We start from the raw sequence: 27,256 nt of genomic DNA on the forward strand, positions 1-27,256 counted from the left end.
AAAAGCGCGAGTTTGTTGTGTTTGTACCATAATATGCTTAGAACCCATACAATGCATCTTCAAAAATTCCCAATGTAGGGTTCCATTAATTATTTATTCTTAGGGTTTTAACCTCACACAAACCCCTGTTCTTCTTCATCTTTAGATCATCAACTTTCTTAATTTTGTGTCGCCTGATTGTTGATTAAATTAGAGTTTTTTATGAATTGGAATTCTGGGTTTGTTTGGGATTGATCACAACTCTCTTCTGGGAAGCTAAGATGAAGTTTGGAGAGACATTCATGGAGTATCTCCATAGAGATCAAGAGGGGTTTGTGGACAAGTGCTCTCATGTTGAATACAAGCGCCTCAAAAAAGTCCTCAAAAGCTGTCGAACTTGCAGGGCATTGAAGGAAGGCAAGATGAATGATTCAATGTCTGATCAGTTTTGTCAATTTGAATCTTGCCCAGGTATGTGTGTGTGTGTGTCTTGTATTTTTGTTTTTTAATTTCTCATCGTTCTTGTGTTATTCTCAAAGAGTTGATCGGTTATGCCTATTTATTTCTTGTTCTTTTTTTTGGTCATATTTTAAAAAACTATCGTGCAATGAACTAATAAGGACGTTGGTTCGAGTCTCAAAGCAGACACTTTGTTAGTATTAGTTGGATTGGGTGAAATTGTTGTTCAAATATGCAATTCAATGTGCTAAGATAGTGATGCATTTTAATAATAGAGTTTACGAGGAATGTTAGGTCCTTCTTGTTGATTTTCAATAAAAATGGAGGTTCTTTAGAGGTAGAGAGTATTATGCCTTTTTAACCCCCATCTAGAGGTAGTTTGCTCTCAACACTAGAGGTAGTTTGCTCTCAAGTATCTTTATATCCATCGAGTTTCTCCTTTCTCAATACTACCGTCAGAGGAGATATTTGTTTCACTATTGAAATGCTACAATTAAATGTACAACAACATATGTAGGATGGTAAATTCCCATCCCCGCCCCGCCCCGCCCCGCCCCATTTATAGTAGGGATGGGGATCCTTTTAGCTAAATGGGGATGGGGATGGGGGCAAATTATGAATCCCCGCCGGGGGTGAGGACGGGATGGGGTAAACCTGCCCCGCCCCGATTAAGTGTGAAGTTACTAATATTCTCTTACATATAATAATTTATTACTAAATTAGATTTATTATATATATGAAAATAAAAAAATAAAAATGTGTTTTTTTTTTAATAAAAAAAATTATGAGGCCAGGGGCGGGGATGGGGATAAGGTGTCGGGGGCGGGAGCGGTATGGCAAAATTTTAAGCGAGGATGGGAAATGAAAAATGCATCGAGGATGGGGATGGGCAATGGAATCCCCGCCCCGCCCCGCCCCGCCCCGCCCCGTTGTCATCCCTAAACATGTGTGTGTGTATATATATATATGAATTCAGACAAGGAAAAATTCAATAAATTATCGAATTTGAATGTACAAAATCTGGCTTACCTAAAGGATTTGAATTATTTGTTGCATCTCACATCTGAATAGTTTAGACAATTGATTGTTTGATTCAGCCAGTTCTCCCAAAGGATTATGTTCGACTTTGAGGAATAGCTTAAGATAAATATCCTTTCTGTCATGCTCATAAGTAGGATTTTTTTCCTTCACTCTCTTATATGTTATTATGATTCACTGTGTTTATTCATATATCCTTGATAAATGTTATACTTATATTACCAGCGGATTTGAAAGCGGTTTACATGGTTAACGGTGGCTGTGATGAACCTATCTGTTAACATCATTTATTTCACAGTCTGCTCAATTATTACCCTTGATTCTTGAGTTGCATTTCTAAGTAGTATATATTTGGTAAATCTAATATTGTGATTATGAAATCTTTCAAGGTTGAAAGTGGTTTTGTGATCTAAATATGTAACTCAGCTTTTCAGGTGGTGTAGTGTAATTTAAATAATGAAGCTTCGTGTACCCCCTGCAGTGTGTGATCAGATGTTCTTTTCTGAATTGATGAAGGAGGCTTCAGATATAGCTGGATGCTTCAGTTCAAGAGTTAGACATCTTCTCCATCTTCATGTTGCTTCTGGAATGCAGAGATACTTGTTGCGCTTGCGGCAATGTTTCGCAAACGATCAGCAAGCCATGGTACAGGAGGGTCAGATGTTGATTGAATATGTTATGATGAATGCTATTGCTATACGGAAAATTCTTAAGAAATATGATAAAGTAAGCATAAAATGGTTTTGCCCTATTGGATTTAACCATTATTTAGAATTTGAGGTTCGTTTTATTCATATATTTTTTTCTTCCCTTTTAGGTCCATAGCTCTGTCAATGGGAGGAACTTTAAGTCCAAGATGCAGGCTGAACACATAGAGATTCTGCAATCACCTTGGTTAATAGAACTAGGAGCTTTCTATATGAATTTCAATGAATCATATGGTGGAGGGTCTGATGAAATTTCCAGTCCATTCTCCTGTGATCTGAGCGCCACAGAGCCTGTGTTGACTTTGAAGCTTCCGGATTCTGTGAAATTAGAATATAATCTCACTTGTGCTATTTGCTTGGTAAGATCATACTTTTGATTGCTTTCTGATATGAATAACTTTGGAACCTTGGAAACAGATTTCCATGTCTTTATTCGCTCTCTCTTTTGGTTGATCCATTGTTACTTACTTGCAGTTGGTTATGATCTTCAGGACCTCGTTTTCAATCCATATGCTTTGAGCTGCGGACATCTTTTTTGCAAATCGTGTGCTTGTTCAGCTGCTTCTGTGATGATTTTCCAAGGTCTCAAGGCTGCAAGACCAGAGAAGAAGTGTCCAGTTTGCAGAGAGGTTCATATTTAATTGACCAATATTTAATTGACTATAATTTATTTATTTTGCAGAATATCAGGAATCACCTTGAACATGCTTATTTCCTTTTCTTTCTTTCTTTCTTTGTTTATTATTTTTTGCAAGATCTATATGCTTTTTTTGCTTCACACCCCACAAAAACTCCAAAGCATTTTGTTCTGAAGGCACCTCAAATCTCCATCTGATTAGGAAGAAAAGAACGTTGGATAACACTTAGCCACCTAGGCGATCACTAGACATGTTGTGTACCTTTATCATTATTGCTTATCAATACTCTTAAGCAGCTCTCTTTTGGAATGACCTTTCATCATAAGAAAACTCCTCATAAAATATTATCAAGAAATAGTGGAATCCATAGATAATAGGAACTCTTCAATATATCATCAAGCATAGAGTGAGGTTAACCTAGTCGGATTATTCTTCAAGGCTGTTTAGCCAGATACACAAGGCTTGTCCCAGAACAATTCCAAAGGGGGAATTGAACTTTATATATTACTTAACCGAAATATGCCATCCTGCCCGAAAAATAACTATAGCAATTCTAAATGCTAACCGTACACCCTTAATGTTATATGTGTGGTTTTTCATCCTGAAAATGAAATAGGTCTTAACGATTCAGTTCGGTAACTATTCCTGACCTAAGGTAACTCCTTAGCGTCATTTGGACTTAGGTAACTCAACCACGTATGAAAAATACTGGGACTCTCCCAAGGCTCTAAAACACCAAAATTAGCTCATTTCAACCTTATGTATCTGAAAAGAGAAAAAACACAAAATAAGACTAAAGCGGGAAAAACACAATAGCAAAGTCGCAAACTCCTGAAGGAAACAATGAGAAATGGCATTGGCAACTTGGTGTCTTGGAGGAACCAGGAGAGATTTTGACAATGCTATTACACAAAATACCAAATGGGGATATTGGTTGACAATGTATCAGCCAATAAAAGGCCAATCAACTTCTGAAGATTCCCTCACTTTTGTTACATAAATAAATAAATAAAAGGAGCTATGTCTTCTTCTTTTTTTTCCCCCTAAATAAAGGAGTTATATCACAATTTAGAATTTACAAGTTTATTTTATTATTTTGATGTAATATGACATTTTAGTTTGTCATTTACTTAGTTGTTTCTTGTGCAGGTTGGAGCATATGCTAATGCAGTGCACATGTTAGAATTAGATTTGCTCTTGAAGAAAAGGTGAAAAGAAAATATATTGAAAATCTTCTGTGCTAAAAAATCACTACTCCTAACATGAAAAAAAAATTCAGGTGCAAGGAACATTGGAAGGAAAAGCTGGCCGCTGAACGCGCTGAGGCGGTGAAGCAATCCAAGGAGTACTGGGATTTACAGACTAAATTTGCAATCGGATTTTAATGTTTGTTTCTCTTTCTTGACCTCTGAAACTCAAAACTTTCAAGTGCTACCTTGCAGAGAACGGCTGTGGGTTTGATGGGAACTGCTTGCCGATGCAAATTTTATCGAAAAAAAATCATTATGGTTTTCATGAGGTTCCTATGTCATGATGTCCTTATTCAACTGGGATTAAAGAAGCTTTAAAATAAAGTATTGTTGTTAATGATTTCCTGAATGTTGTTAATGTATGACAGAAGTTGATTGATTGTTGAGAATTGTTTTAACAGTCTATGACCATTACTCTCATGTACTATATTTTTTTAATAGTTATTAATATTTTATTATTCGTCGTAAAAGATTTAGAAAATATGTTTCACTTAGAAATTGGAAGTTGTATGTTAGGTCTCACTGTTGTTATCTTTCTTAATACAATACAATGCAACCTCTGGAACTGCAAAAATAGTCCCACCCTCTAGTATCATATACTCATTTTTTTAGTATTTTTAAACCAACCAAAAATTAATGACAAAAACACAGCTCTTTCCATGCTCCAACACCAACATGTTCATGTGTATAGTGTGCGTTTATAAAACAATTTATAGAAAATTATTAGTTAAACCAATTTACAAATTATTTTCTATTTTTCAATTCTCTAGAAAATATAAAACCGTTCATTGAAAATTAAACCACACAACTCCTAAAATTCTAAAACTTACACTCTAATGATAATTAACCCTGACCTAACCTAAGTGTTGCTTAACCTATCCTTTAAACTTTCTTTGGACAAGAGCCAAAAGCATTTATAATTAATATCCGTGTCATGATCCGTTACTTTTCTTAAAGGTCTGGGGGTCGTATAAAGTCTGCCTTTATTTCAAAAGTTAGGTTTGGTGAAAAGAAAGTTAATGATATTGATTAATAAGTTAGGAAGTAAGTGGAGGGCCAATGTCATCAATTAACACATATAAATGTGTCAAAACTCCTAACAATTAAAAGAAAACACGTGAAATCAGGATTATTTAAGTCTCTTTTGGGCCATGCTGCTGTGGATAAGATGACTCATGGTTTGTAATACACGTTTTCACTAAATTCTTTATGCAATCTTTATCAATTTATCCTTCAAATTCATAACTTGGCACAAGTAAAAATATTGATATAATTTGGTCTTTCTTGTGCTCAAAACATAAAGTTTTGACAATCTTATTTAAGTTTTTCAAGTTATAGGAGTAATGAGCTACCCTTTATACAAGGGTGGATTCAAAGATTGTCAATAAAGTGGGTTAATATTAGTAATATATATATATTTTTTTTATGCTGAACTAAAATTGACTATAGTAATAAATTCTTTTTTTTTATTTTGTGGGCTTGAGCCCACCAAAACCCACTCCCGAGCCTTTATATACATGTATATATATAATTTTGCATTTTCTTTGTTTTTTAAATTATATTGTAAGGGTAATTTCAAAATTGTAAGGTTATTATTATTTTTTTTTAACAGGGATGTTTTTGGATTTTTTTTGCACTTTACCGGATATATAATCATGTAAAATTTTAATACACCAGTCATTTATTTTAATTTTTAACAATTTTAAATTGAAGTCAAGTACAATTAACACCATCAATACAAATAAATATAACTTAATAATGAACTTAGATATTATTATTTAAAATTTTCTCATAATCTATTAACTTTGGTCATCATTTAAATTGAATTACAGGTAAAAGTAAATTGAATTACAAGTTTAAAAAATATTATTATTAGTAGTAGTAGTATTTTGTGTGTAACAGTGTAAGAGCAAATAAATTCACTTATTAGTTACTTGGAACTCTTCAATAATTGGCAAATCATAAATACACAAAATGGTCCACAAACCGCGTGTATCTTTTTAAATTAGTTCATGAGGAGTGAAAAACAAAACATTACTTCTATTTGTATAATGTTACTAGCAGTGAGTAACGTCGTTTTTGTGAATTTAAACAAATTGATTGCTTATCTAGAATTCAAAATATATGTCTGAATGAATTAGATAAGAGTACAAGTTACTTCATCTACAACTTATTAAAAACACATGTAATCCAATATCAAGGAAGATTAATGAAATATCTCATTTTTGTTAAAAAATTAAGTTTATTCCAACACAACACACAATTGGTGGAGTAAAGACCGTAATTATAAACTCTTATTTAAGGATGGCAATGGGGCGGGGCAGAACAAAAATCTCATTCCCCATCCGCATACCCAGTGAATTTTTTCATCTCCATTCCCGCTCTCGCCCTGCCCAACCCCCATAATCGATTAACGCACTATAATTTATTTTAACAAATAATTTTTCTTGCTCCCAAATTTTAAGGTTCAGTATGACCAAGTTATAATTTTTCTTAATTGTATTTAAATATCGTAATCTAATTTATTAATATATCATAATGTATAAAAATATTTTAATAAATGTACACCCTAAACAAGTAGGGCGAATTTACCCCATCCCATTCGGTCGGGTTTTCAAAAACTACCATCGTCCTCATTTACATAAAAGGGCCCTCAAATTCGCCCAAAAGACCAGCTGATTTTGGAAATTTTACCATCCCTATACTTTTACTACACAAATGGAGAGTAACTCGCATTATCCATGCTCCTATACTATCTCCAAAAATAAATAAACAAATAAAAGGTCTGCTTGTTGGTTGTACTCTCCGAAAATCTCTCTAAAATATCGCTTCTGCAATTTCTCGTCCTTTCTATCCGTTTTCCCAGTTTTTAATTTGTCTCTCTCTGCAATTTCGGACTTTCTCTCTCTAAAACAATACACGAAACACGATGCAACAAAACCAATACTACTACAAAATCTAGGGTTTCAAAACTCTCTCTCCCCATTTTATCATGCTTTTCCCTCGCTTTCCTCAATCTCCAAATTGAAGGGCTCCCGCCTGTTTTTTTCTGGTTGTTCTCCAGGTCTTCCGGTCTCGTCTTTTCTCGGGAAAATTATTTAGGCGAGAAAATTTTCCTTGTGCGACCGTATCTGGAGCTTCATATTTCGTTTGATTGTCGAAGCTCGTTCAAGGTAAGCTAATTTCCCCTCTCTCTCTAGAGTTTTGTTAAATTAAAGTTTATATATTATATACATGTAGAGTTACTTGATTTTGTGATTGCCTTAATTATTTTAGGATTTCTGATTTGTTTATATAAGAGGGTTTATTGATTTTGTGGGATTGAGGAAAGGGAATTACGTATTTGAAGGACATATTTTGTAAGAGGGGATTTTGAGAGCTCAAATACAAGATTTTTTATGCGAATTATTGATTTGTTATGTAGGAGGTTGCTATGGTTTTTGTTAAATTTGGTTGAGTCTGAATGCGGTTATGGATCTGGAAGGGACACCACCTTCGACTAGTCTGGTCAATTGTAGCGACTGTGGGTGTACTTCTTCATTGATGAGTCGGTCTTATTCGGGGACATGGCTTCGATCTGTGAAGAGAAAGTTCCGTGAGTTTGAGGAAGGCAATAGCTTTGTTATTCCGGGTTTCGATCATCAAGACGTTGCTCGGGTGGAATTTGAGAATGAATGCGGTGCGTTGCGTGAGATGGTTGGCAGCCAACAACAAACCATACAGGAGCTTTCTATAGAATTGGAGGAGGAGAGGAATGCCTCATCATCGGCTGCCAATGAGGCCATGTCTATGATTTTGAGGTTGCAGAGGGAAAAGGCTGAGATTCAGATGGAGGCCCGGCAATTTAAGCGGTTTGCTGAGGAGAAGATGGCACATGACCAGCATGAGCTTTTTGCATTAGAGGATTTGTTGTATAAGAGGGAGCAGGGTATTCAATCTCTCTTTTGTGAGGTGCAGTCTTATAAACATAAGATGATGAGCTATGGACTTACAGAGGCTGAGATGGAAGGGGAAAGAGGCAGCATGACCCGCAATAACAGTGTGGTTGAAAGCCTTGATTCCCTATCTGAATTTCCCACCTACAATTACCCTCCTCTCAAATGCAACTGGAATGAGAATCAAGTTCACTCGGAGATTGACAATAATGTATCCAGTGTTGAGAAATATGCATTTGATGAGACTCCACGTTCTAGGGGAAGTTTGAAAGATTTGGAGTATAGGATCAACCAACTGGAAGGAAGCCCCAGAGGCATCCAGCGGGATGAGGAATTTCCCAGTACAATGAATGTGCTTGAAAAGGTGATAGTTGGTCAGTCTCCTAAACAGCCTAGGCATTTTAGGAGGTTTTCCTCTACTAGTTCGGGTTCATTATCTGCAATGGATAAAGAAAAGGGTCCAGATTTTACAACTGAGTCTCAAAAGTACTCGCAGACAGAGGACTTATCTAATTTGAAAAGGGTGGATGATGCATCAGAAAATGGAGATGACATGAGCGACAGAGTTTATACCATTGATTCTGTCCATCAAGGAGAACCCTATAATGATGCTACGGAGCCCAAGGCATATATCAAAATATGTGAAGATTATATTACTACTCCGAGAGAATCACTGAATTTAACTGATGTTGGAGATCCTGAGATCCAGAAGCTGTACATGAGACTTCAAGCACTCGAGGCTGATAGAGAATCAATGAGGCAGGCAATCATTTCTATGCGAACTGATAAAGCACAACTCGTATTGTTGAAGGAGATAGCTCAACATTTATGTAATGAAGTGCCACCAGCGAGAAGGACACCCGTGAGGAAGTCATCTCTTAGTGGGGGCATTCCCTTGATGTCACTGTTCAAGGTAAATAATGCTTGTTCTGGTGACTAATTCATGTGGCATACTTGTACGTTATTCTTTGGCACCATTCTGGTTCATTTTTTTTCTCCCAAAAATTCATTATGGTACATTGGATTTTCAGAATTATGTGTATTTAATATTACTGCTTCCATCATAATGCTTTTTGCACTTAGCAATGTAATTGATGTTATAATTATCAGATATCATCATTTTGACCATTATTGTTGTTGCATTGTAGTATGTCTGTGCATTAGCTATCTGATGGTATCTAGTATGTAGTTAATAATTTTATGATAGGAATAAAAATATTTTTACTCTTTTCAGTCACTATGTCTGATAGATTTTTTCATTAAGTTTTCTTAGTAATATTCCACAAAAAAAATGATTCAACTGAACTGTTTTCTGGTGTATTGGTAGGAAATTCAGATACAGAGTTTCTGAAGCTAAATACATAACTGAGCCTTGTCCTACTGCTTCAACCTTTTGCCTTTTTTCTTTTGCAGTTCTACTTTATTCAGGGCCATGTATTTAACCACATCTTTGTTTACAGCATCCGGTATAATTCTTTTTGGACTTTCGCTTGACCTTGTAGTTCTGTGATAGGATTTGATAGGCTTAGTCGTATAAATTTTACCTGCTGTGTGATCACTTTAGCAATTTATCCTTAATAACCTACCACGGACTACCATTTATCCAAAAAAAAAAAAAAAAACCTACCACGGACTACCAATGGTGTGAGAGTTAACTTACTATCAATGGGGTGAGAGTTATCTTACTTCTTGTAAAACACAAAATGTCTTTTTTTTCAGCATCAAAAGCTCCCAGTTTATATTCTCTATAAATTTTGCTTCCTTTTACCGTGATTCACTGGCTTCTTCATGTTCTGTTTGTGAGTTGTGCAGCGGAAAAGGATGTGGAAGTTTGTATAAAAAAAATCTAGATGGGTGGTGAATAAGTTTTACTTACTCCTTTATCCAATTTTTACTTATTTTAATTTTACCAAAATAAAACTAAAATCAAACCCACAAAGCAAAAAAAAAAGTGCAAGGAAATTAAATAAAGTTTGAGAGATGACACTAGGATTTTTAGCGAGGAAACCCCGATGGGTGAAAATCATCCAATTGTTATGGGAAAAAACCTCGTGGCCTACGCCGTCCAAAGCAAAAATGATCAACTATGTTTGAAGCAAAGTACACTGAACTTTGACTCAGGCTCACATCCTATTGTTCTACCAAAGACCAATTGCTGCTTTGCAACTCCCCCGTCCAACAGCTCTCGACCTCAGACTTACTCTTAATCTCTGTAGAAGGGTTGCAAGTATATCTAACTACACTCTACGAATGTTTTGACCCCTTCAAAGTGTGATTGAATAGTCCCTTTTCTTCAATTCTGAATTTAATGAAGAATAATTAAAATCCTACTTCTCGGAATCTCCAAATCTTCAATTATGCTCTAATTCCAATCAAATAGAGAACAACATTCTAAAATCACTTTTGTGTTTATGTGTGTGCTCTCAAAAACAAAATTAAAAAAAAAATCAGATTTGATTTTTTAAACAAAAACATCTCTCAAATTTGTTGACTCTCAAATAAATTAGAATTTTGTATGTAAAAGTCGTATATCCTAAATGAGAAAATATGTTTTTATAGACTTTTGAAAACCTAATTGAACTTGGAAAACAAGTCAATTTTGTGCATAACCATTATAGTAAAAGTCTATCCAAAATAGAAAGCCAAAACAAACCAGGAATGAAAGTTTCTAAATTGGTGTACAGAAGTTGAACAGGTTCAGAGATTTTTGAACCGGTTCAAGTTGGCCAGAAGTGAACTTTTGAAAAACAACTTTGAAAGTTGAACCGGTTCAAGTTGGCCAGACTTGAACTTCGTTAAGAAGCCTTTAAAAGTTGACCCGGTTCAGAGAAAGTTAAACCGGTTCAAGTTAGGCAGAATGGAAAATAACACTTATACTTAGAAAATTTTCCCGAAAAGCTTAATTTTGAAACCATGCAAGTGTCCTCACACACTCACTTACCATCCTAGTGCGTTGTTATTATCATCACGGAGTGTATTGAAGTATGAACGCGATCGCTTCTTCAATTCCGCTTCCGATCTTAAGTCTCAACAAATCGAAACAAAAATTTACAACTCGATCGGACTCGTTTTGACAACGAAATTTGTCAAATTACAAATGTATATTTCACACAATTCTCTTGACGGATAAGTTGTACCATAATTGCTTTGTAATTTATTTTTGTCTGCCATATACCACTTGGCTATTCTTCTTCTTTTAGACATTCTTTAGGAACTATACCAAGTTCGTTGTTATACACTTACTCCTGCAGTCATGCTAACATGGTTCTTCTATCCTCTTTTTTTTCTTGTTATATAACTATTTTTGGAAATGATTTCATGTTATTAAGTGTATGGAATTAAAGCTATTGTGCTAATTTATACTTTTTCTCTACTGAAGCATTTTGCCACACATATTTTGTTGTGTTGGCACTTATCTTTTCCATCCCTTCCTTGTTTTTCAGTGGATCGTGTCTTTTGTTTTTTGGAGAAAGAAAGCACATAAAAGCAAGTGAGTATATCATGATTTGAAGTTGCTGATGCTAGACTGTTTTCTATTGCTGAGTTTTATTTCCTTCATGCTGTATCAATATTTGAAGTTGCTGATGCTTGACTGATTTCTATTACCGAGTTTTATTTCCTTCATGCTGTATTGTACATCTCTTACTCATTGAACCTATGTTTTATAATGACAAATCAGCCTTTGGATGAGTTTTAGCCTAGAAATGTACTACGTGAATGATTACTGATATATGATCGGGAGTTGAATTCTTTTTCTAGTCTTTGAAGACATGATTCACTGTTTTGAAGCTGTGCTTTGGTGGTTTAGCCTTTTAGGCCTTAAAGGGATGTCCATGTGGTGTCAAATTTAGAATGTATGAATATTTGCTACCTGGATTACTTTGGAAGAATGTTATTGTTGAGATAATCATGTTAAAATATAAATACGCTGAGAGTAAAACGACTAACTGTACCAAGAAAGTAAGAGAAATATGTAACTTAAGTGGAGGCCTTCCTGTTAGAAAAACATTAGCGCTTCATGTTGGAACTATTCGGGTTAATTCTATAAAAATTAAATATATATTCTGAATGTTTTGGAAATTTGGAGACTAGCCCTCTACCCACGGTATTTTTTTTTGCTGAATTGTCAATTAGTAATATGTTTTATAAATTACTTGTATGTGAGTGTAGCTGCTCTGGTTAGTTGCCTTTTTCTTTTTCTTTTTCTTTTTGTTGCAATGATAGCATGTTATGTGGTATTTCTTGGTACAGGTTTTTAATCTCTATTTTCATATTGATTAATATTATTGCCAGGTACATGTCTGGGCTATCAGCCAACAATGTGGGTTTGCGGATGCTTTTGGATTATGGGCCTCATGTGGGGCAGTGGAGATGCGTTACAAGTACGAAAGTTTGAAACAAAGTTCTCAACCTTGGGTATCCATATATGAAGCCTTTGCTCATCTATGTGAACACCTCAATCACACACTTTTAGAATTTGCCTTCTTTTACAGGATTCCTTGTTGCTGCAGAATTTGTTGCTGGGTTGGTTTTGTGCAGTGTTCTTTCACTTCGTTTTCTAAGGATTAAATAGATTTCGCTGGTTGGGATTACAGTATAGGGCACTCTGGGGCTTGCATACTCACTCTTATATGGTTTGTTGGAATTTAGCTTGAGGTATGGTATGTGTCCTCTCGTGTAGATTTCACATTCATGCATCCAGTGCGTATTCTTTTTCTTATTAAATCACTTCAATATTCATCTCTATTCAGTGCAGGTTTGATCCTGGAGTTCTTCTAAGCTGTTCTTCTCTCTCCGGTTAAAATGTAGATTTTGTTTTTTTTCTTGTGTGAAATATCATTCTGTACACTGTTATTGATGGAAACGGGGCCAACTTTCTTGTCAATATCATACACGGAAGCCCTTTGTTTTTTTCCCTTTCCTTTTTCCTTGTTCACAGGGCATGGGAGATTTTGGTTTTACATTAAATTATATATATATATATTACAACTCTAGCTGTTCATATTAACATGATAAATAGTAAAGCTTAAAATATATATATTGTAATATGAGAATTGATGGTAGAATTTGAAAGAGAACATAAAATATGGGCATAATTTTGAGAACTTTGAGTAAACACTAAACATTGGCCATAAATAAATTGGATTCCAACCTTTCCCAATAATTTGAATTTTGTATTACAATGATCCAAAATCGTGCTACCTGAGTAGGCCCTCCATCAGGTCCAGTTTGTGGGGGAAGTCTTATTCTATGTTGTGCTGTTTTGTAAGAATTCAATTTCATATTTCGCATAGTGATAGTTCTCTTATTATTAAAAGTACAAGTTGTCAAGAATCTCAAATCATCATTATTAATTAAAAATAAATAATTAAATAAGTTAATCATAAGTAACCAATTAAAATAAAAACATATGTTGCCAATTAAAAAACAACTCCTCAAGAGAAGAATTTCAAATCATCATTATCAATTAAAAATAATTATATAATAAAATATTATCAATTAAAACATAAGTTAATTATTAAATAAATAATAAATTTAATAAAGTGATAAAACTATTTAAACATAAGTTGTCATTATAAATAAATAAATAATAAAAGTTATACAACCGATACAAATATAAGTTAATCATTAAATAAATAAATAATAAAATTAATAAAGTTATACACCTCTTACTCCTCGCGATTATTAAAACATCAGTTACTATCTATCTATATACTATTAATAAAAGTAGAAAGAGTTTCAGTATTTATTTATTAATATAAAAAAAAATTAATTAATCTCAATTTTGATATTGCTTTAGTAGTTTTAAAACACACCTATCAATAATTGAATTCCTATTGGAAAGTTCAATTCAAAATTATTATTTTTACCTTGTATCACTTTTAAGTTCATTGATCATTAATTAATATATAAGTGCAATTATTTTAAGAAATTAATTTTATTGCTTTAGTAGTTTTAAAACACACCTATCAATAATTGAATTCCTATTGAAAAGTTCAATTCAAAATTATTATTTTTACCTTGTATCACTTTTAAGTTCATTGATCATTAATTAATATATAAGTGCAATTATTTTAAGAAATTAATTTTAATTATAATTTGAAAAAAATAGTTATTTAGTTACTTTGTTGAATATTAATTTTAAAATTATAATTTGAGAAAGTAATTATTTAATTATTTTGTTGAATATATATTAGTAAAACAACACGTACTGTTTTACTAGTGTGTATATATATATATATATTTTGCTGGTCTTTCCACCACGATACTAAGAGAATTGATTGGGACAACTTTATTATTTTACACAATGGTTGTTATCAAACCTGAACATTCTCTATGTTCTCAATTTGAGCTATTACTGTTTAATATATATAATGGCGTACTGATATAACCAAAAGCATAGCCACGCCAATAAATCGATGCCTTCAATTAAAATCCCAATAATACAAGTTATATTGAAGTGCAAGGTAATAAGATTACGAGGCCAATAATACATTAGGAAAGGTCAATGGTAAAGAAAAGAGAAAAATGACAAAAGTGATAAGCAATGCATAGTGAAACCAAGAGTTCATGATTGCATCTATGAGAAGTGATGGGTGGTAAAACAGCATATCAAACAGGTGAAAGAGAAGCTGTATAAGAACCATTGCAGTACTTCAAGCCTTTTAAAAAGGCAGAAAGCAATTGAGGATAATATATGGCATTTCGGATGCCAAAAGCAGCATGACTGCTCTCTTGCAAGCCTTCTACTGCTGTGGCTCGAGGATCGGATTTCTGGCGAACGATTTCAAGACCAACATTCAAGCCAATTGAGGTGGGTTCAGTCACAAAACTGCATATTGCACAAAAAAAAAAAAATAAATAAATAAAAATAAAAATGGTATTAATCCACCAACCACCTGATAAAAAGTAATGAGAAGCAACAAAAAAAAAAATCCAAACGATTGCAAAATAAATATTCTACATAAGAATATCTTGGCACTTTCTTCAGCAGAGGTAATGATTAAAAGAGTGTTTGCATTGGCTTGTGCATAGAAGTGTAAAGCCCTAAAGTTAAAGAGGGTAGGATCCATGAAAAAGTAAACAAACAGGAAGAAACAATTTTTTTTTTTTTAAACATTTTTTTTCCCCTTTTTGTGATTTAGTAGATGGGAAATGGTGCTTAGGCTCTTGAGAAATGTTATACACAGATCTAGATTATGACATCCCAAGTTACCCATGAAACTAATGGCATCTTCTGCAAAGAGATAAACCAATGTGTTTGAGACTTGAGACCATTAACTTTATAACAGTTTGCAGTCCAAGCACCCTCTATAAAATTCTTTCATATACATTCTCAGTCATTATTCCTTTATAACAGTTACGGTCCAAGCACCCTCTATAAAATTCTTTCGTATACATTCTCCAGTCATTATTCCTTCATAACAGTTTACAGTCCAAGCACCCTGAAATAAAACAAGTAATAACAATTCTTTTTACCAGCCACTATGATACAAGTGGGATTTCATTATAACGTAGTGTTATTTTATGATTTGAGTACTGCCAATCTGGGCGGTTCATTCCACTTCTGTCTTTCTAAGAAATCCTATATAATTTTCTTTTCAATAGAAAACAATGCAATTTTTTTTTTTTTCCCGGAAGTTAAAAAAAATGCAATAATTCCAAACAGAGGAGCTGTAAAACTGTACGAAGACAATGATTTCAGTTACCGCACAAAAATTGGTTTGTAAAAATGGTCCAACTGCCAAGATTATTCAGTCAAGGCAAGAGAACTCCATACCTTGCCTCAAAGCTTGTTGCCTTAGAGCCCATGGCTTCACACACACTGGAGATTATCCATGGTGGAAGATATGCATCCTTGATTTCAACGCTATAGCAGAAATCAGCAGAGGAATCTTGATTAAATTCCTCTTTCGCATCAACTTCTTTTAGAGGAAAAGAAATATGATCAGCTTTCCTCACCTCCTTGCATCTAACCTATAAAACAATGTGCATATAATTTTATCAGCTGCATTAATTTTTTTTTTTTTTTTTTTTTTTTTTTTTTTTTTTTTTGCAAGAATTGCAAGGGAAAAAAAAGAAAGAAAGAAAAAGAAAATTGACCAGTCTAACTTCAAAAATATAAAACTAATGTCAAAAGGAATACATAAAAGTGATCCTCTGTGCAGTATAAAATAAAACAAGAAAGTAATTTCAGTAAGTTACAATGTAACAAGTGCAATAGTACAGTCATGAAACTCTTAATATTTGACATAGATTTGAAAAAGAGGATGAAAAAAAGAATGTTTGTTCAAGAATCAAGACTATCAATAATAAGGTCCAGAAACTATGCCAGGAATTATGGCAAAGTCCCAGCAAGAGCCACGTATAAACATGTAAAAACTAGGCCATGCTAAATAGCTATACATAGAGTTGGAAACTTGTTATAACAATATTTTATGTAACATGACTCCTTCAACAAGTATACCTACTTGCTTTGCAATATCCATTGTAAGGAACACTGTTAAATATCCCATAAAACTTCGAGTAAATTGAGGATATCCAACCCCCTTCTAACAAGTGTGTCGGACATATCCGATACCAAACCAATGTTTTGTCTTGTCCGCTACAAATATGTTGTGCATTTAAAATTGTCTATGTAACACAAAGAAAGAAGGTTAAGGATAGGAATGGCAATATATATGACAACTTGAGTAAAGCAGCCCTGCTCGGCAAGGACATAAAAGGGTAAGAGTAGGCAAAAACACCACCTCATATACACTGTCTTTGATTTCATTTAATAAAAATATCTTCTTTTGCCAAAAAAAAAAAAGTTCGGGAGGAAGATGACAAACCCATATAATTGTGTATAGGCTTCAATTCATTTGTAGGTTGGTGCAAGGGCTGGGTGTTAGGGCTCCTACCTGCCCTCCCCCAGTTATATAGTTATTTTATTAATACTTACTATAATTTCATAAACCCCTCAAATGTCTCATTTTTTTACTTTTACAATTTCCAAAGTAACTGCAAACTCTCTCTCTCTCTCACACACACAGACATTTAGCAAAGGTTGGTGTTTTGCATGGCCATGGCAGGTTATGAAATTTCTGTACAAACCATAGAGTCAATGTAATTGCTGAGTGATATTGTAGAATAAACTCGTATCATTTAGCCAAGGTGGGCGTGTTGCATGGCCATGAGGGGTTATAAAATTTCTATATAACCAGAGTCAAAGTAATTGCTGAGTGCTATTATAGAAGAATAAACAGTTGCCAATTTTATGCAGATGGGGGAAAAGAAGTTGAAACGTTCGTTAACCAAAGTCAAAACCACTAAACCAAACTCACCTCTGGAGCAGAAAGAGCAGCATTTTGAAATGGCACAGGCGAATATAGTACAGGAACATCCCCACCACTCAACGATGTTAAGAAAAATCTGGAGAAACAAAAGGAAAATTAAATTCCTTTGACAAGAATAAATAGGCCAGAATTCTTTAATACCGGCAGAATTCTGAACAATTGTACTCAAGATCTAACTTTCCCCTTACTTGTTAAAAAAAAAAAATGAACGAGAACTAAGCTATTAAAGGTATGTAAGTTTTTATTCAGACATCTTAGCTATGTGCTCACCTATAATTTAACAGAAAATCATATAACCCATGTACATTCTCATTTCCATTGAATGTCAGCAGAGATTGTGGGCTGTTATCCACATCAGACATGGAACCTAGGCACCGAATCTGCATTAGTTTCAATAGAAGACATCAATTAATGAGAAAGTACAAGAAAGAACTATAACAGTGTCCTAATAGGTCAAGGTCCTTGCAATAATAAAATTAAAATATGCAAGAATGATCCAGGCAGCACATGAGGCATCCAAGTTGTTGTCATGTGTGTAGCATAAACCTCCCCCTTAAGAAATCTTATTGTTAAATGTTGGATAGAGACTAATATCACTTTACATGTGAAATAATTCAAGACTTCTTTTTTATATAAAGTCAAAACAGAAAAGCAATTAGACCAGGAAAGTCCTTCAGCAAGATTATCAATGACATTTGATTTCGAACAAGGGCTTCTCATGATCATGTACAGGGCCAAATTCAGCCGGTCCAAATGATGACGACCTAAGAAATATAATAAAAATAAGCACCAAGATCAAACCTGGCCCAGATTCTGATTCTCAATCTCAGAAAGCTCAACCATGTCTTCTTTAGTAACTTGCTCCACTTTAGATTGGCAAAGAGGCATAGAGAAGCAAATATCCTAGAAAGGTTATTTAAAACCCACAAAGACAAATAACAAAAAGTAAGACCCGACGCAGTATTTTCCAGCAATGAAAATGTTCATAACATCAAAAGTAAGCAAGTGAACCATCTAGTCCAAAAATTGCACTTTCAAATTTGTAACTAGTAGACTTTGAAAAAGTTTCATAACACCCTAAAAACCAAACCTCTGCATACATTAGAAGCACAAAGCAGCAAATTTTGTAAGCATAGCCATTTAATGCCTATAGATCCAAATAGGACATCTCCACCTATAACAATCTAAGATATATATGTACAATCATTTACAAAAATTGAAAATGACTGTAAATATCTGTTGAATATCAAGTATCAAATGCCAAAAAAAAAAAAAAAAAAAAAAAACTATTCTTTTGTATTTGATGGTTAAAGAAGGAAAAACGGAGTGCATCAAGCTTTGGGAGGAGAAAATGACTGCTATATGGAGATTTAAGTGGCTGAGAAAGTAACTGACTTTGGGCTTTGGATACTGCATAAACAAGACAATTTTATCTCAATCAAGTTGTTACAGTGTCACGAGACACCTGATGAGACAGCATTCTCTCAACTGAAATGAGAAAGCCTTCTCCAGATAATGGTGAGATAAAGTGACTCCATTAATTTTTTATACAGCATCATATGTTCATCTCAAATCAGCCTGAGTTATGGCATTGGACAATACTTACAGACCATGGTGAGCTCCTATGGCTAAAAATCATGATGAACGAGTTAGGATATGACTCAAGCAATCCAATGACACTTTTTTGTGAAAAGAAAGCCACTACTAGTAGTGCTCATAACCCAATGCAACATGACCACACAAAGCATATCAAAGTGAATCAATGTTATATCAGAGAGGAACTTAATTTTTGCCCTATATCAACTCCATATCAACTCCATTTTCTAAACCAGGACTGTTTCATAGCACGGCAAGACTTTCTTAGCATGGCAACCAATGACACTTGTTTTTTTAAGCAGGACTTTTTCATAGCATGGCAACACTTATTGGTACTTCTACTACAGGGAAACCTAACAAGACTTTTTCATAGCATCTCGTGCAGGCTGGAAATGTGCAATGTCTCCAAAATAGCTTGATGATAAGTGTAAAATAGCATTTATCTTATATTATACCAATAATGGCACATATTATGAGGAAGAGAGAACCCTTCATCTACAACTCTTGCTTGCCTTTTTATTCTTTTCTTCGTTTCTCTGGCAATTAAACTCACTTGGACCAAACCACCTCACCACCGTCACTGTTCTTTTATCGTATCACCATTGATACCAAGTCGAAACTCCAACATCTCGTCTGACTAACACCAATAACTCAATTACTAACTCCATTCTCTAGAACTATCTCGTTCATATCTGCAGTCCAACCAAGATCTTCATTTTCACTCACCACTGTCACACCTAATCCCTGCCAGAACCACCATGATTTTCTACGTCCACAAGCAAATAATAATGGATGACCATCCAAAATGGCCCTCCAATTTATAGCACGGAATTGATAAATTTGAGTTAATTAAACAGCAGCTAGCCATCACGGTTGGCACTTGTTGCTTCGACCTCAGCAATCTAATCTTCCAAGTTTATAACTAGCCAACAATATCTCACTTTTCTAAAGAGCTTTCCGTATCAAACTTATTGGCAATGTGAAAAGAGGGGGAAGGGGAGAGAGATGAATCAAGATCAGCATAAACATCCACCACTTAGGCCATGCCTGTATAGATGTTTCAATTTTTTTCTTACACTTGTTTTCTTTATTCCTGTATTTTCACAGTTCATAGCTTACAGAAAGAGATACCACTTCAATTGATATTAAATGTCACAGGACAAACATTCACTGAACAAAAAATTGAGCCCATTTAAGAACCAAATTAAGAAAGAAATCACCATTATGGAAATGGAACAAATAAAATGTGGATTAGCCAATATTACTAAAAGAATTTGATATAAGAAATGATAGATGAAAATCCATGTGCATAAATGTAGGATAACCAGATCAAATTTCAGGGAATAAACCTGAACAAATTATAAGACATAGTCATCAATGTTCAACCACTTGAAAAGAAGATTAGCTAAAAGATAAAAATAAAAATAAAAATAAAAAAGGAAACATCTTACATGCTCTCTTAACAATGACCTTAAGCCTCTAGTTGACTGGGATATGTAAGCGTTGCATGAACGTTTTGTTTCCATCGAACCATCAGCGGCAGAGAACATCACCACAAACTGTGCGGTGCATACTATCAAATTTTCCAATAAAAATAGCTCATCAATGTAAAATACTTGTTCTGTACTTTAATATGCAAAACAATAAATAGTAAACATGCTAAAGACACCCCAAGAATGGGAAAAGTCATGGGACTCCAAGGATAAAACTCATTATGCACTTATTCCACGTGACCACGTCTATTATGACCAGAACAAGGGAGTGAAGCCTGGCACTATACAATAATCACAAAATTCATAATTAGGAGCATATTAGACAACAAAAATGGATTTCAGAATCATGAGTAGCTTGAATATCATCAAAATTCCACCTAAATGAATCCCTATAACCCAAGTTCACCATGTTGAACTCAATATCCTGCAAGGCTACCACGGGCTAGTACAAAGTCCACAACAAGGCCTCAGCAAGTGTTGTTTAAAAAAGTGTTTCTCTAAGTCACTGCCGAAGAAGATAAAGTTGACTGAATCACCTGTCATTAAGGAATGTTTTGTTGGTGCATCATAAACGCTAACTAGTTAAAAGCCTCTTCTATCCACTGTTTAGCTTGTTATTTATTACTGTGCCTAAACATTTGTTGTTATAGAAGTTAAAAATTATGTTGGGCATATATTGGAATACAAAATTTAATGAGGTTAAAGAAAGCTTCTGATGCACCCAACTTGTCATTAGCACATTAAAGTGCATCCCGGACTATTTACTTCTTATAAAAGGAGTTCAATTTCAGGGTGGTTTGTGTCATTTTCTATTGGCTTGAATTTAAGAGACGTCTATTTCTTTAATGTTCACAAGTACCGATGTTAAGCTTAACTAGTAACTCTAAATATCAAATGTTAGGAACTTATACTGTGATCTAGAGTCTTGCTACGCTTTTGACAAGCCTCCTAGGCTCCTAGCAACTCTACCATTCTGATAATGTCATCCAAATTGAGAACGCAAGTGCATCACATGACTTCTAAGTTTGTAAATATGTACATGTAAATAAAAGAACTGGAAAGAACGGAATTTACTTTAGTAGCAGAGAGCCTTCCCTCATCCAGTCCACTAAGTATTTATGTTTGGTTTGTTGTTCTACACCTAAAGGTCTTGGTTTATCTTCTACAGTGTTGTTTACTTCATAAGTGCAGTGTTTCACTGTAGCACCATATAGGATAGTGTTCCCCATACAATATTAAGCAAAGCCATTTAATTCTGATAAGCATCCACCCACTACAATAAATTAGAAATAATAAATTTTCACATGATATAGTTTCCGTTCGTATTATATCGTCTATTTCACCAGGATCTAATTCTAAAACCTACTGCAATCAGTTCTTATATTTTATGTAGGTTTTCAAACATAATCAACTGTTTCTGCAAGTTACTGCCGTTTCAAATTTAGTTTCTCAGTGAAAACATTGGCATTAATAGATACATATACAATACTTAATTTAGAAGTCACGTCCTTTTTATCACAAAGGACGTTACGAACCTCAATCTTAAAAAACAACTTCTAAACATGTTCCTAGACAAACATAATTTTAGGTAGAAGTGAGAAGTTGATGTTTGGATTCCAAAGAAAATGTATAGATACAAAAGTCAATTACATAAACATGTATTTAATAAGATATAATGTGTATGCATATATATATATAAGTGACGTAAAACCTTAAATGTATATATATGAATGCAAGGCAGTACAGATAATGATTAAAGATCGTTACCATAAAACATGTTACAAGCATTCTTACGAAGCATGTAGTAAAGACTCCGAAATGAGTCCTCCCATGCCAGATGTCGTTTGCTCAAAAAATCCATTTGCACTGAATAAACAGAACATTGTTGTTATAAAAATGAAGAGGGCGTAAAAAGGCTTTGGCATTGTCAAAGGTCATAATTTTGGCTCACATACCTCCTTCTGCTGCAGATAAAGTTAGAGCGGATATGACAGAAGGTGGTAGAGAAGATTGGGGGTAAACCCATGAATATAAAGCCTTTGGATTGAGTAATTGCGAAGTGGAAGTGAGTTCTGAAGAGCAGCATATATTATTAGCCCCAGAACAGCCAAACTGAGACATTAGCTGGGATATACCATTCTGACTATCAGATGTGACTAGCCTGTGAAACCTAAATAATTGCAAACAATAAACAACTATCAACATACGGTAACACTCCCAACAGAGTAAAACCTAGAATAAAGTAACAACCTAACAATTAGCACTCTAACTAGAAAAAGCAGCACAAAAAATACATGAAGACAAATTGAGTCTATAAAAAAGGCAATAGGTGTGGAAAGTTTTAAGTTTTTTGTCACTGATTCACAGAAATCTTCAATTTACATTTCAAAATATGAAACTGGCACTTTGGCAATAAATAGTGAAAACAACTACAACCACTGAAGAAACGATTTTTTTAGCAAAAAAACTCAGGGGGGTCATTGCTTAAAAAAACTCATACTTTGTTCAATGACAAGTAGAAGGAAACAATTTCAAGTTTGAAAGCAATCACTTTGTACAAAATAATGCTAAATGTTATGTATGCTCCAATCTTCACCTCCCACACCAGCACAGGATAAAGGCCTTTTTCAGCAGCAAGAAGGGGAAATCAAATCACAAGCAATTAGTGTCATGATGTATCAGTAAATTTCTACTTTACGTAATTGGCGTATGTAAGAAATCCTCAGTTTTTTTTTATTGAATTTCAAGAGTTCTATTCAATAGAAATTGATATTTTAATAAGCCTTCATATTGTAAATGTGCTATTTTTTGTTACAGTTTCTAAATTCTGGGAGTCCTGGTATCCTCCTACTTTTAGATGGGTTGGGAATAATTTTCTTGGCTGGATTTCAGCCTATTACTTGTTTAGAAACATTCAACCTTGCCCACATTGAGTCTAAACCCGCCACTTTTGAACTGATTTTAGCCCTAGCAACAAAGGAACAAAGGCTGTCCTGCTTTAGTTGTTATTAGAGTAATATGAAGTTATGAACCTACACTTCTCGTGCATAGTATGTTCAACTAAGTTCCGTAATGATTGTTTATATAGCAATTTTGGTTGTTCTTGTATCAACATCATGAGGATCCCCAAGAAAAAAAATTTAGCACGTTTTTATTTTTTTTTAAAAGACCATAGAGTGACTTAAAAATAGGGGGATGTTAATAGGCTAACAGAGTCTAGAACCTATAAGTGAAAATCTAATTCAGTGCTGGAATATCAGTGTGTGATAGAGCAGCCATCCAAATCACCATATCTTTTTAAACAAAAAAACTCTGAAAAATTTACATGGTATAAGTTTAAGCTACACATATGTGCATCATTAAAATCTAGCACAAGCACGTGAGTTGAAATTGAGTTATGCCTTTTTAAGCATCAATTCAACCCTGAATGGAAAATTTTCTCTAAGCGTGACAACATATTAAATGAAACAAGAAGAAATATACCAGTAACCTCACCAATTCACTGAGGAAGAGGACACCACCCGCATGGTAGTTTTCAATGTAAAATCAAGCGGAGCCTTTCTTCCAGGAATATGGAATTCAGAGCAAAAATTCCCTGACGTTGCATCACCACTTCTTTCAGAAGAATCAGCAGGTAATGTGGTACTCTTAGGAGCTTCATGGGCAACTAATTCTTTAAAAGCTTTATCCTATAAACAATAACAATTAAAAAGAAAATTAAAAAAGAAGAAGGTATTTCACTTTTGGAAGATAATTATTTAATGTAACTATAACAGAAAGCTGCCAAAAAGAAAAGAAAAGGGGAAAAAAAAGTACCAAATCAACAGTGCCCAGGCCAGATAACTTTTCACCCCCCAATGATAGCTCTTTAGGACCACAAAACCTTTTTTCAGTACATTTCTCAGTAGTTTTAAAATCTTGAGCAGTACCATCTCTTGCAACCACCTTTGAATCAAAAGGGTCCTCTGGACTGCAGAAGATGCACAAGAAAATCAACAATGAACAGATAGCCTATTGATTAAACACAAGACCTGCAAAGGCATACCATGAAATTTGTTGTTGACGTTTTGCAGCCAAATCTAAAGGGACGGAGGTATTCTTCAGCTCAACAGGAAGGTTTTTCTGCTGCCAATAAAGTAGTTATTAAATATACTGAAAGTATCTGACAAATGATACCATTTGCAAGTAAAATTGAGAATATCAAGCCAACTAATACATATATTTTAGCACAATATATTAGGTAAACTAGAGTATGAATTACAATTAAAATTGAAGTAATGACCTTGTCATCTTCTTTTCTAGAAAGCATCCTGAGCCTAATGCTCTTTTTTGTCACAGGGAATACTTTGTCAACATGGGTGTCAATGTATCTTGGATTCCTCGATGAATCTGGTTTCTTAAGCCCACTATTAATCCTAAAAGAATACAGGAAATTTGTTTAAAAAATTAATATTCTGAAGTAACCAAGAGTATTAAACAAAAAGGAGGCAAAACTTACTTCAAAGAACCAGGCAAAGGAGATGGAGATTCATCTACGAGCTCCACAACTTTCCTTCGCTTCAATTGCTCTCCCTGTCATATGCACACAATTATATAAGAGTAATTTACCCATTACAGTGTGTATCCACTTAAATGGGAAGATTCTTAGACGCTGAAATGAATAGAGATGCGTTCTTATTTTTTTCTTATGAACATTGAATTTTGAAGTTAGGTTCATTTAAATAAATGAAACAGTTTCACAAACATTAGAAGTGAGAAACCCAGTATGCACAACATCCAGTGATAGGATGTCACATATGAACGTGTGGAGGTCACTAGACAGGCTGCGTCTTACTCAATGTGCCATGTCACATAGGCTACGTATCACGTGAAGTGAACCACCAGATGCATAATCTTTTTAATCAATACTAAAGATTCAATCTTAATGATAAAAGCGTGTTTATTTCAAGCACATATAAGTATGCAATTAAAATGTAACAAAGAAGATGTAGAAAGAAAAGCAGTGTGTCAAAAAACTGAGATTAAGATGGAAACAAAAAAAATTCTAGGGCAGAAGTGCAATAAGAGTGTGCAGTCTTCTGATTCATTTAACACTCTAATTCATTAACAACAAGTCATGCATGTACATTCCCCTAACAAAAATCCGCTGATAGCCCCTTTTCAGAGGATAGACAAGGGACCATGATTAATTACCAAGAACAGTTTGGCAAAGCGTCAATAATTTAAGAAGACGAAAGTGAAACCAAATTAGGGATCAAGTTCCAATAGACTCGTTCCAAAAGACATGTTTAGCACTTATAATTCATGATAAACAATGTATTAGGTTTACCATCAAAAAAAGAGAAATCATACTGAAAAGACCACCATAAGATAGAATATAACAAAGCCATGAGTTAGTAAACTTACCCTCAACTCCGAAGGTGTTTTTCTTCTAACTGCAGTGGTGGCCTTTGAAGCACCCCCGCCAAAATGAAGAGGATTGGTAGATGAAGGACCCTGAACAGCAACCTTCGCCATGCTATTTCCTTATACAATCAACACTCCCTGCAAGCATTCAGTTATAGAACGACAGTGGAATTATTTTGGAGATAATATTAATAACTGTATAAAGAAATACAAAGACGGATTTCTAATTTTTTTCTAGAGAGATTTCCTAAGGAGTATCAGTCAAACGGAGCCTTTTGTATCTAGGTAAGGTACTGGATTTCAAATTATACATTAAAAAACAATTTGCGAAATCAATTCAAGAGATCGACAATTTCGAAAAACAGATTCATACCTCTATGATAGGAACACCGAGAAATGAAGATAGAACTCACAGATGCCCTGTTCAATGAATCGAACTTGTGTTGATCTGAATCAATTTGCCCTAAATGAGATGTTTAGGGCAAATCTGTGTATGTATGAGTGTGTGTGAGAGAGAGATTAAGCATCAGTGAGCGTGTGTGTGTGAGAGAGAGAAGCGGGCTCGAGAAATACGAGTGAGTGCATTTGGTTTCGTTTGAAAATGAATTTATTTCCCTCCCTCAACCTCGGCCCGACTCCCCCGACTGACGAGGATCCTTTGATCAGTCCGCTATTCTTCGTTGGGAGTAATCAAGCGGCCTTGAAAGAGCCACGTCAAAGATTAAAAAAAACCACTGAAACGTCACCGTTTGATAAAACAAACAGGGTGTTTCTCAATTTATTTATATTATTTTATCCACGACGAAAACCTTTCCCAGAGAAAACTAAAATAAACAAACTGTGGTATTATTATTTAAAATAATCGAGATGGTTCAAATTACAATAGTGATGACGGAACGTCCGGAGGTCTCTCGGATCAGATATAGAGAGAGATCGAAATTTGAAAATTAGTTTAGGCACTTGTTTATTTAACAGAGAAAGGAAAAAATGTCAATCAATAATTAGCAAAAATCAATTATTTTATTGAAAAATATATATTTTAGTAACCAAAACTAAAAAAAAAAAATTTAATTTAAAGTGGCCTTAAACTCAAGAAAAAAAAGATAAATAATAACCAAATTTAAAAAATAATTGTTAAAATAATTATCAGGACCATTTAAAATTTAAGTCCTATTAAATTTTATTCTAAAAAGTACCTAAATCATTGACAAAGCAAACAAAAAGAAACCGCCAAATTTTTATAAAATACTATGTTAAGGACCGTCATGAAAATATAAAAAATTTCATCCCTTGTAGTAAAACCGAGTCAGTATTTGAGAAATAAAAATATACAAGTAAATGTATCATTTATGTGTAAACTCAACAAAATCCATCCATTAAATTTGTTCATATAGGGTCGGTATGAAATTATTTTATT

The 27,256-nt window shown here is 34.1% G+C and overlaps 3 protein-coding genes across 12 annotated transcripts; 2 read left to right on the forward strand and 1 right to left on the reverse strand.

Annotated features, from left to right (window-relative positions):
* Positions 1-260: 260 nt before the first annotated feature.
* On the forward strand, positions 261-4,431 carry LOC132315110 (probable E3 ubiquitin-protein ligase BAH1-like). The gene is made up of 6 exons (XM_059813868.1): positions 261-450; positions 1,958-2,202; positions 2,294-2,542; positions 2,675-2,812; positions 3,971-4,029; positions 4,101-4,431. Exons 1-6 carry the CDS (start codon positions 261-263, stop codon positions 4,204-4,206), a joined length of 987 nt encoding a protein of 328 aa, XP_059669851.1. The 3' UTR covers positions 4,207-4,431.
* A 2,455-nt stretch (positions 4,432-6,886) lies between these two features.
* Positions 6,887-12,927, forward strand: LOC132313712 (myosin-binding protein 7-like). Of its 10 annotated transcripts, none has more exons than XR_009483455.1 (6): positions 6,887-7,244; positions 7,348-8,919; positions 11,450-11,496; positions 12,300-12,388; positions 12,500-12,662; positions 12,758-12,927. XR_009483455.1 is itself a non-coding variant. In XM_059812622.1 (5 exons), exons 2-5 carry the CDS (start codon positions 7,543-7,545, stop codon positions 12,577-12,579), a joined length of 1,593 nt encoding a protein of 530 aa, XP_059668605.1. In that variant the 5' UTR covers positions 6,887-7,244; positions 7,496-7,542; the 3' UTR covers positions 12,580-12,927. The 10 variants fall into 10 exon arrangements, 4 of the variants coding, with proteins under 4 accessions (XP_059668605.1, XP_059668607.1, XP_059668608.1 ...); XR_009483457.1 differs by having other exon boundaries at positions 7,496-8,919; positions 12,500-12,667; XR_009483458.1 differs by having other exon boundaries at positions 7,496-8,919; positions 12,500-12,667; positions 12,763-12,927.
* Positions 12,928-14,406: 1,479 nt separating this feature from the next.
* On the reverse strand, positions 14,407-26,464 carry LOC132313713 (uncharacterized). The gene is made up of 15 exons (XM_059812626.1): positions 26,213-26,464; positions 25,840-25,977; positions 24,932-25,005; positions 24,716-24,848; positions 24,479-24,555; positions 24,250-24,403; positions 23,929-24,122; positions 22,389-22,603; positions 22,201-22,299; positions 20,392-20,513; positions 18,146-18,247; positions 17,615-17,724; positions 17,333-17,420; positions 15,787-15,983; positions 14,407-14,838 (listed from the first exon to the last, which is right to left on the reverse strand). The coding sequence occupies exons 2-15, from the start codon at positions 25,948-25,950 to the stop codon at positions 14,619-14,621; spliced, it is 1,896 nt and encodes a 631-aa protein (XP_059668609.1). The 5' UTR covers positions 25,951-25,977; positions 26,213-26,464; the 3' UTR covers positions 14,407-14,618.
* Between the last annotated feature and the right edge of the window lie 792 nt (positions 26,465-27,256).

This window comes from Cornus florida, unplaced genomic scaffold (genome assembly GCF_030987335.1).
Source record: "Cornus florida cultivar Cherokee Brave unplaced genomic scaffold, ASM3098733v1 CherokeeBrave_3.0.0_Hap2_Chr06, whole genome shotgun sequence".
Lineage (NCBI taxonomy): Eukaryota > Viridiplantae > Streptophyta > Magnoliopsida > Cornales > Cornaceae > Cornus > Cornus florida.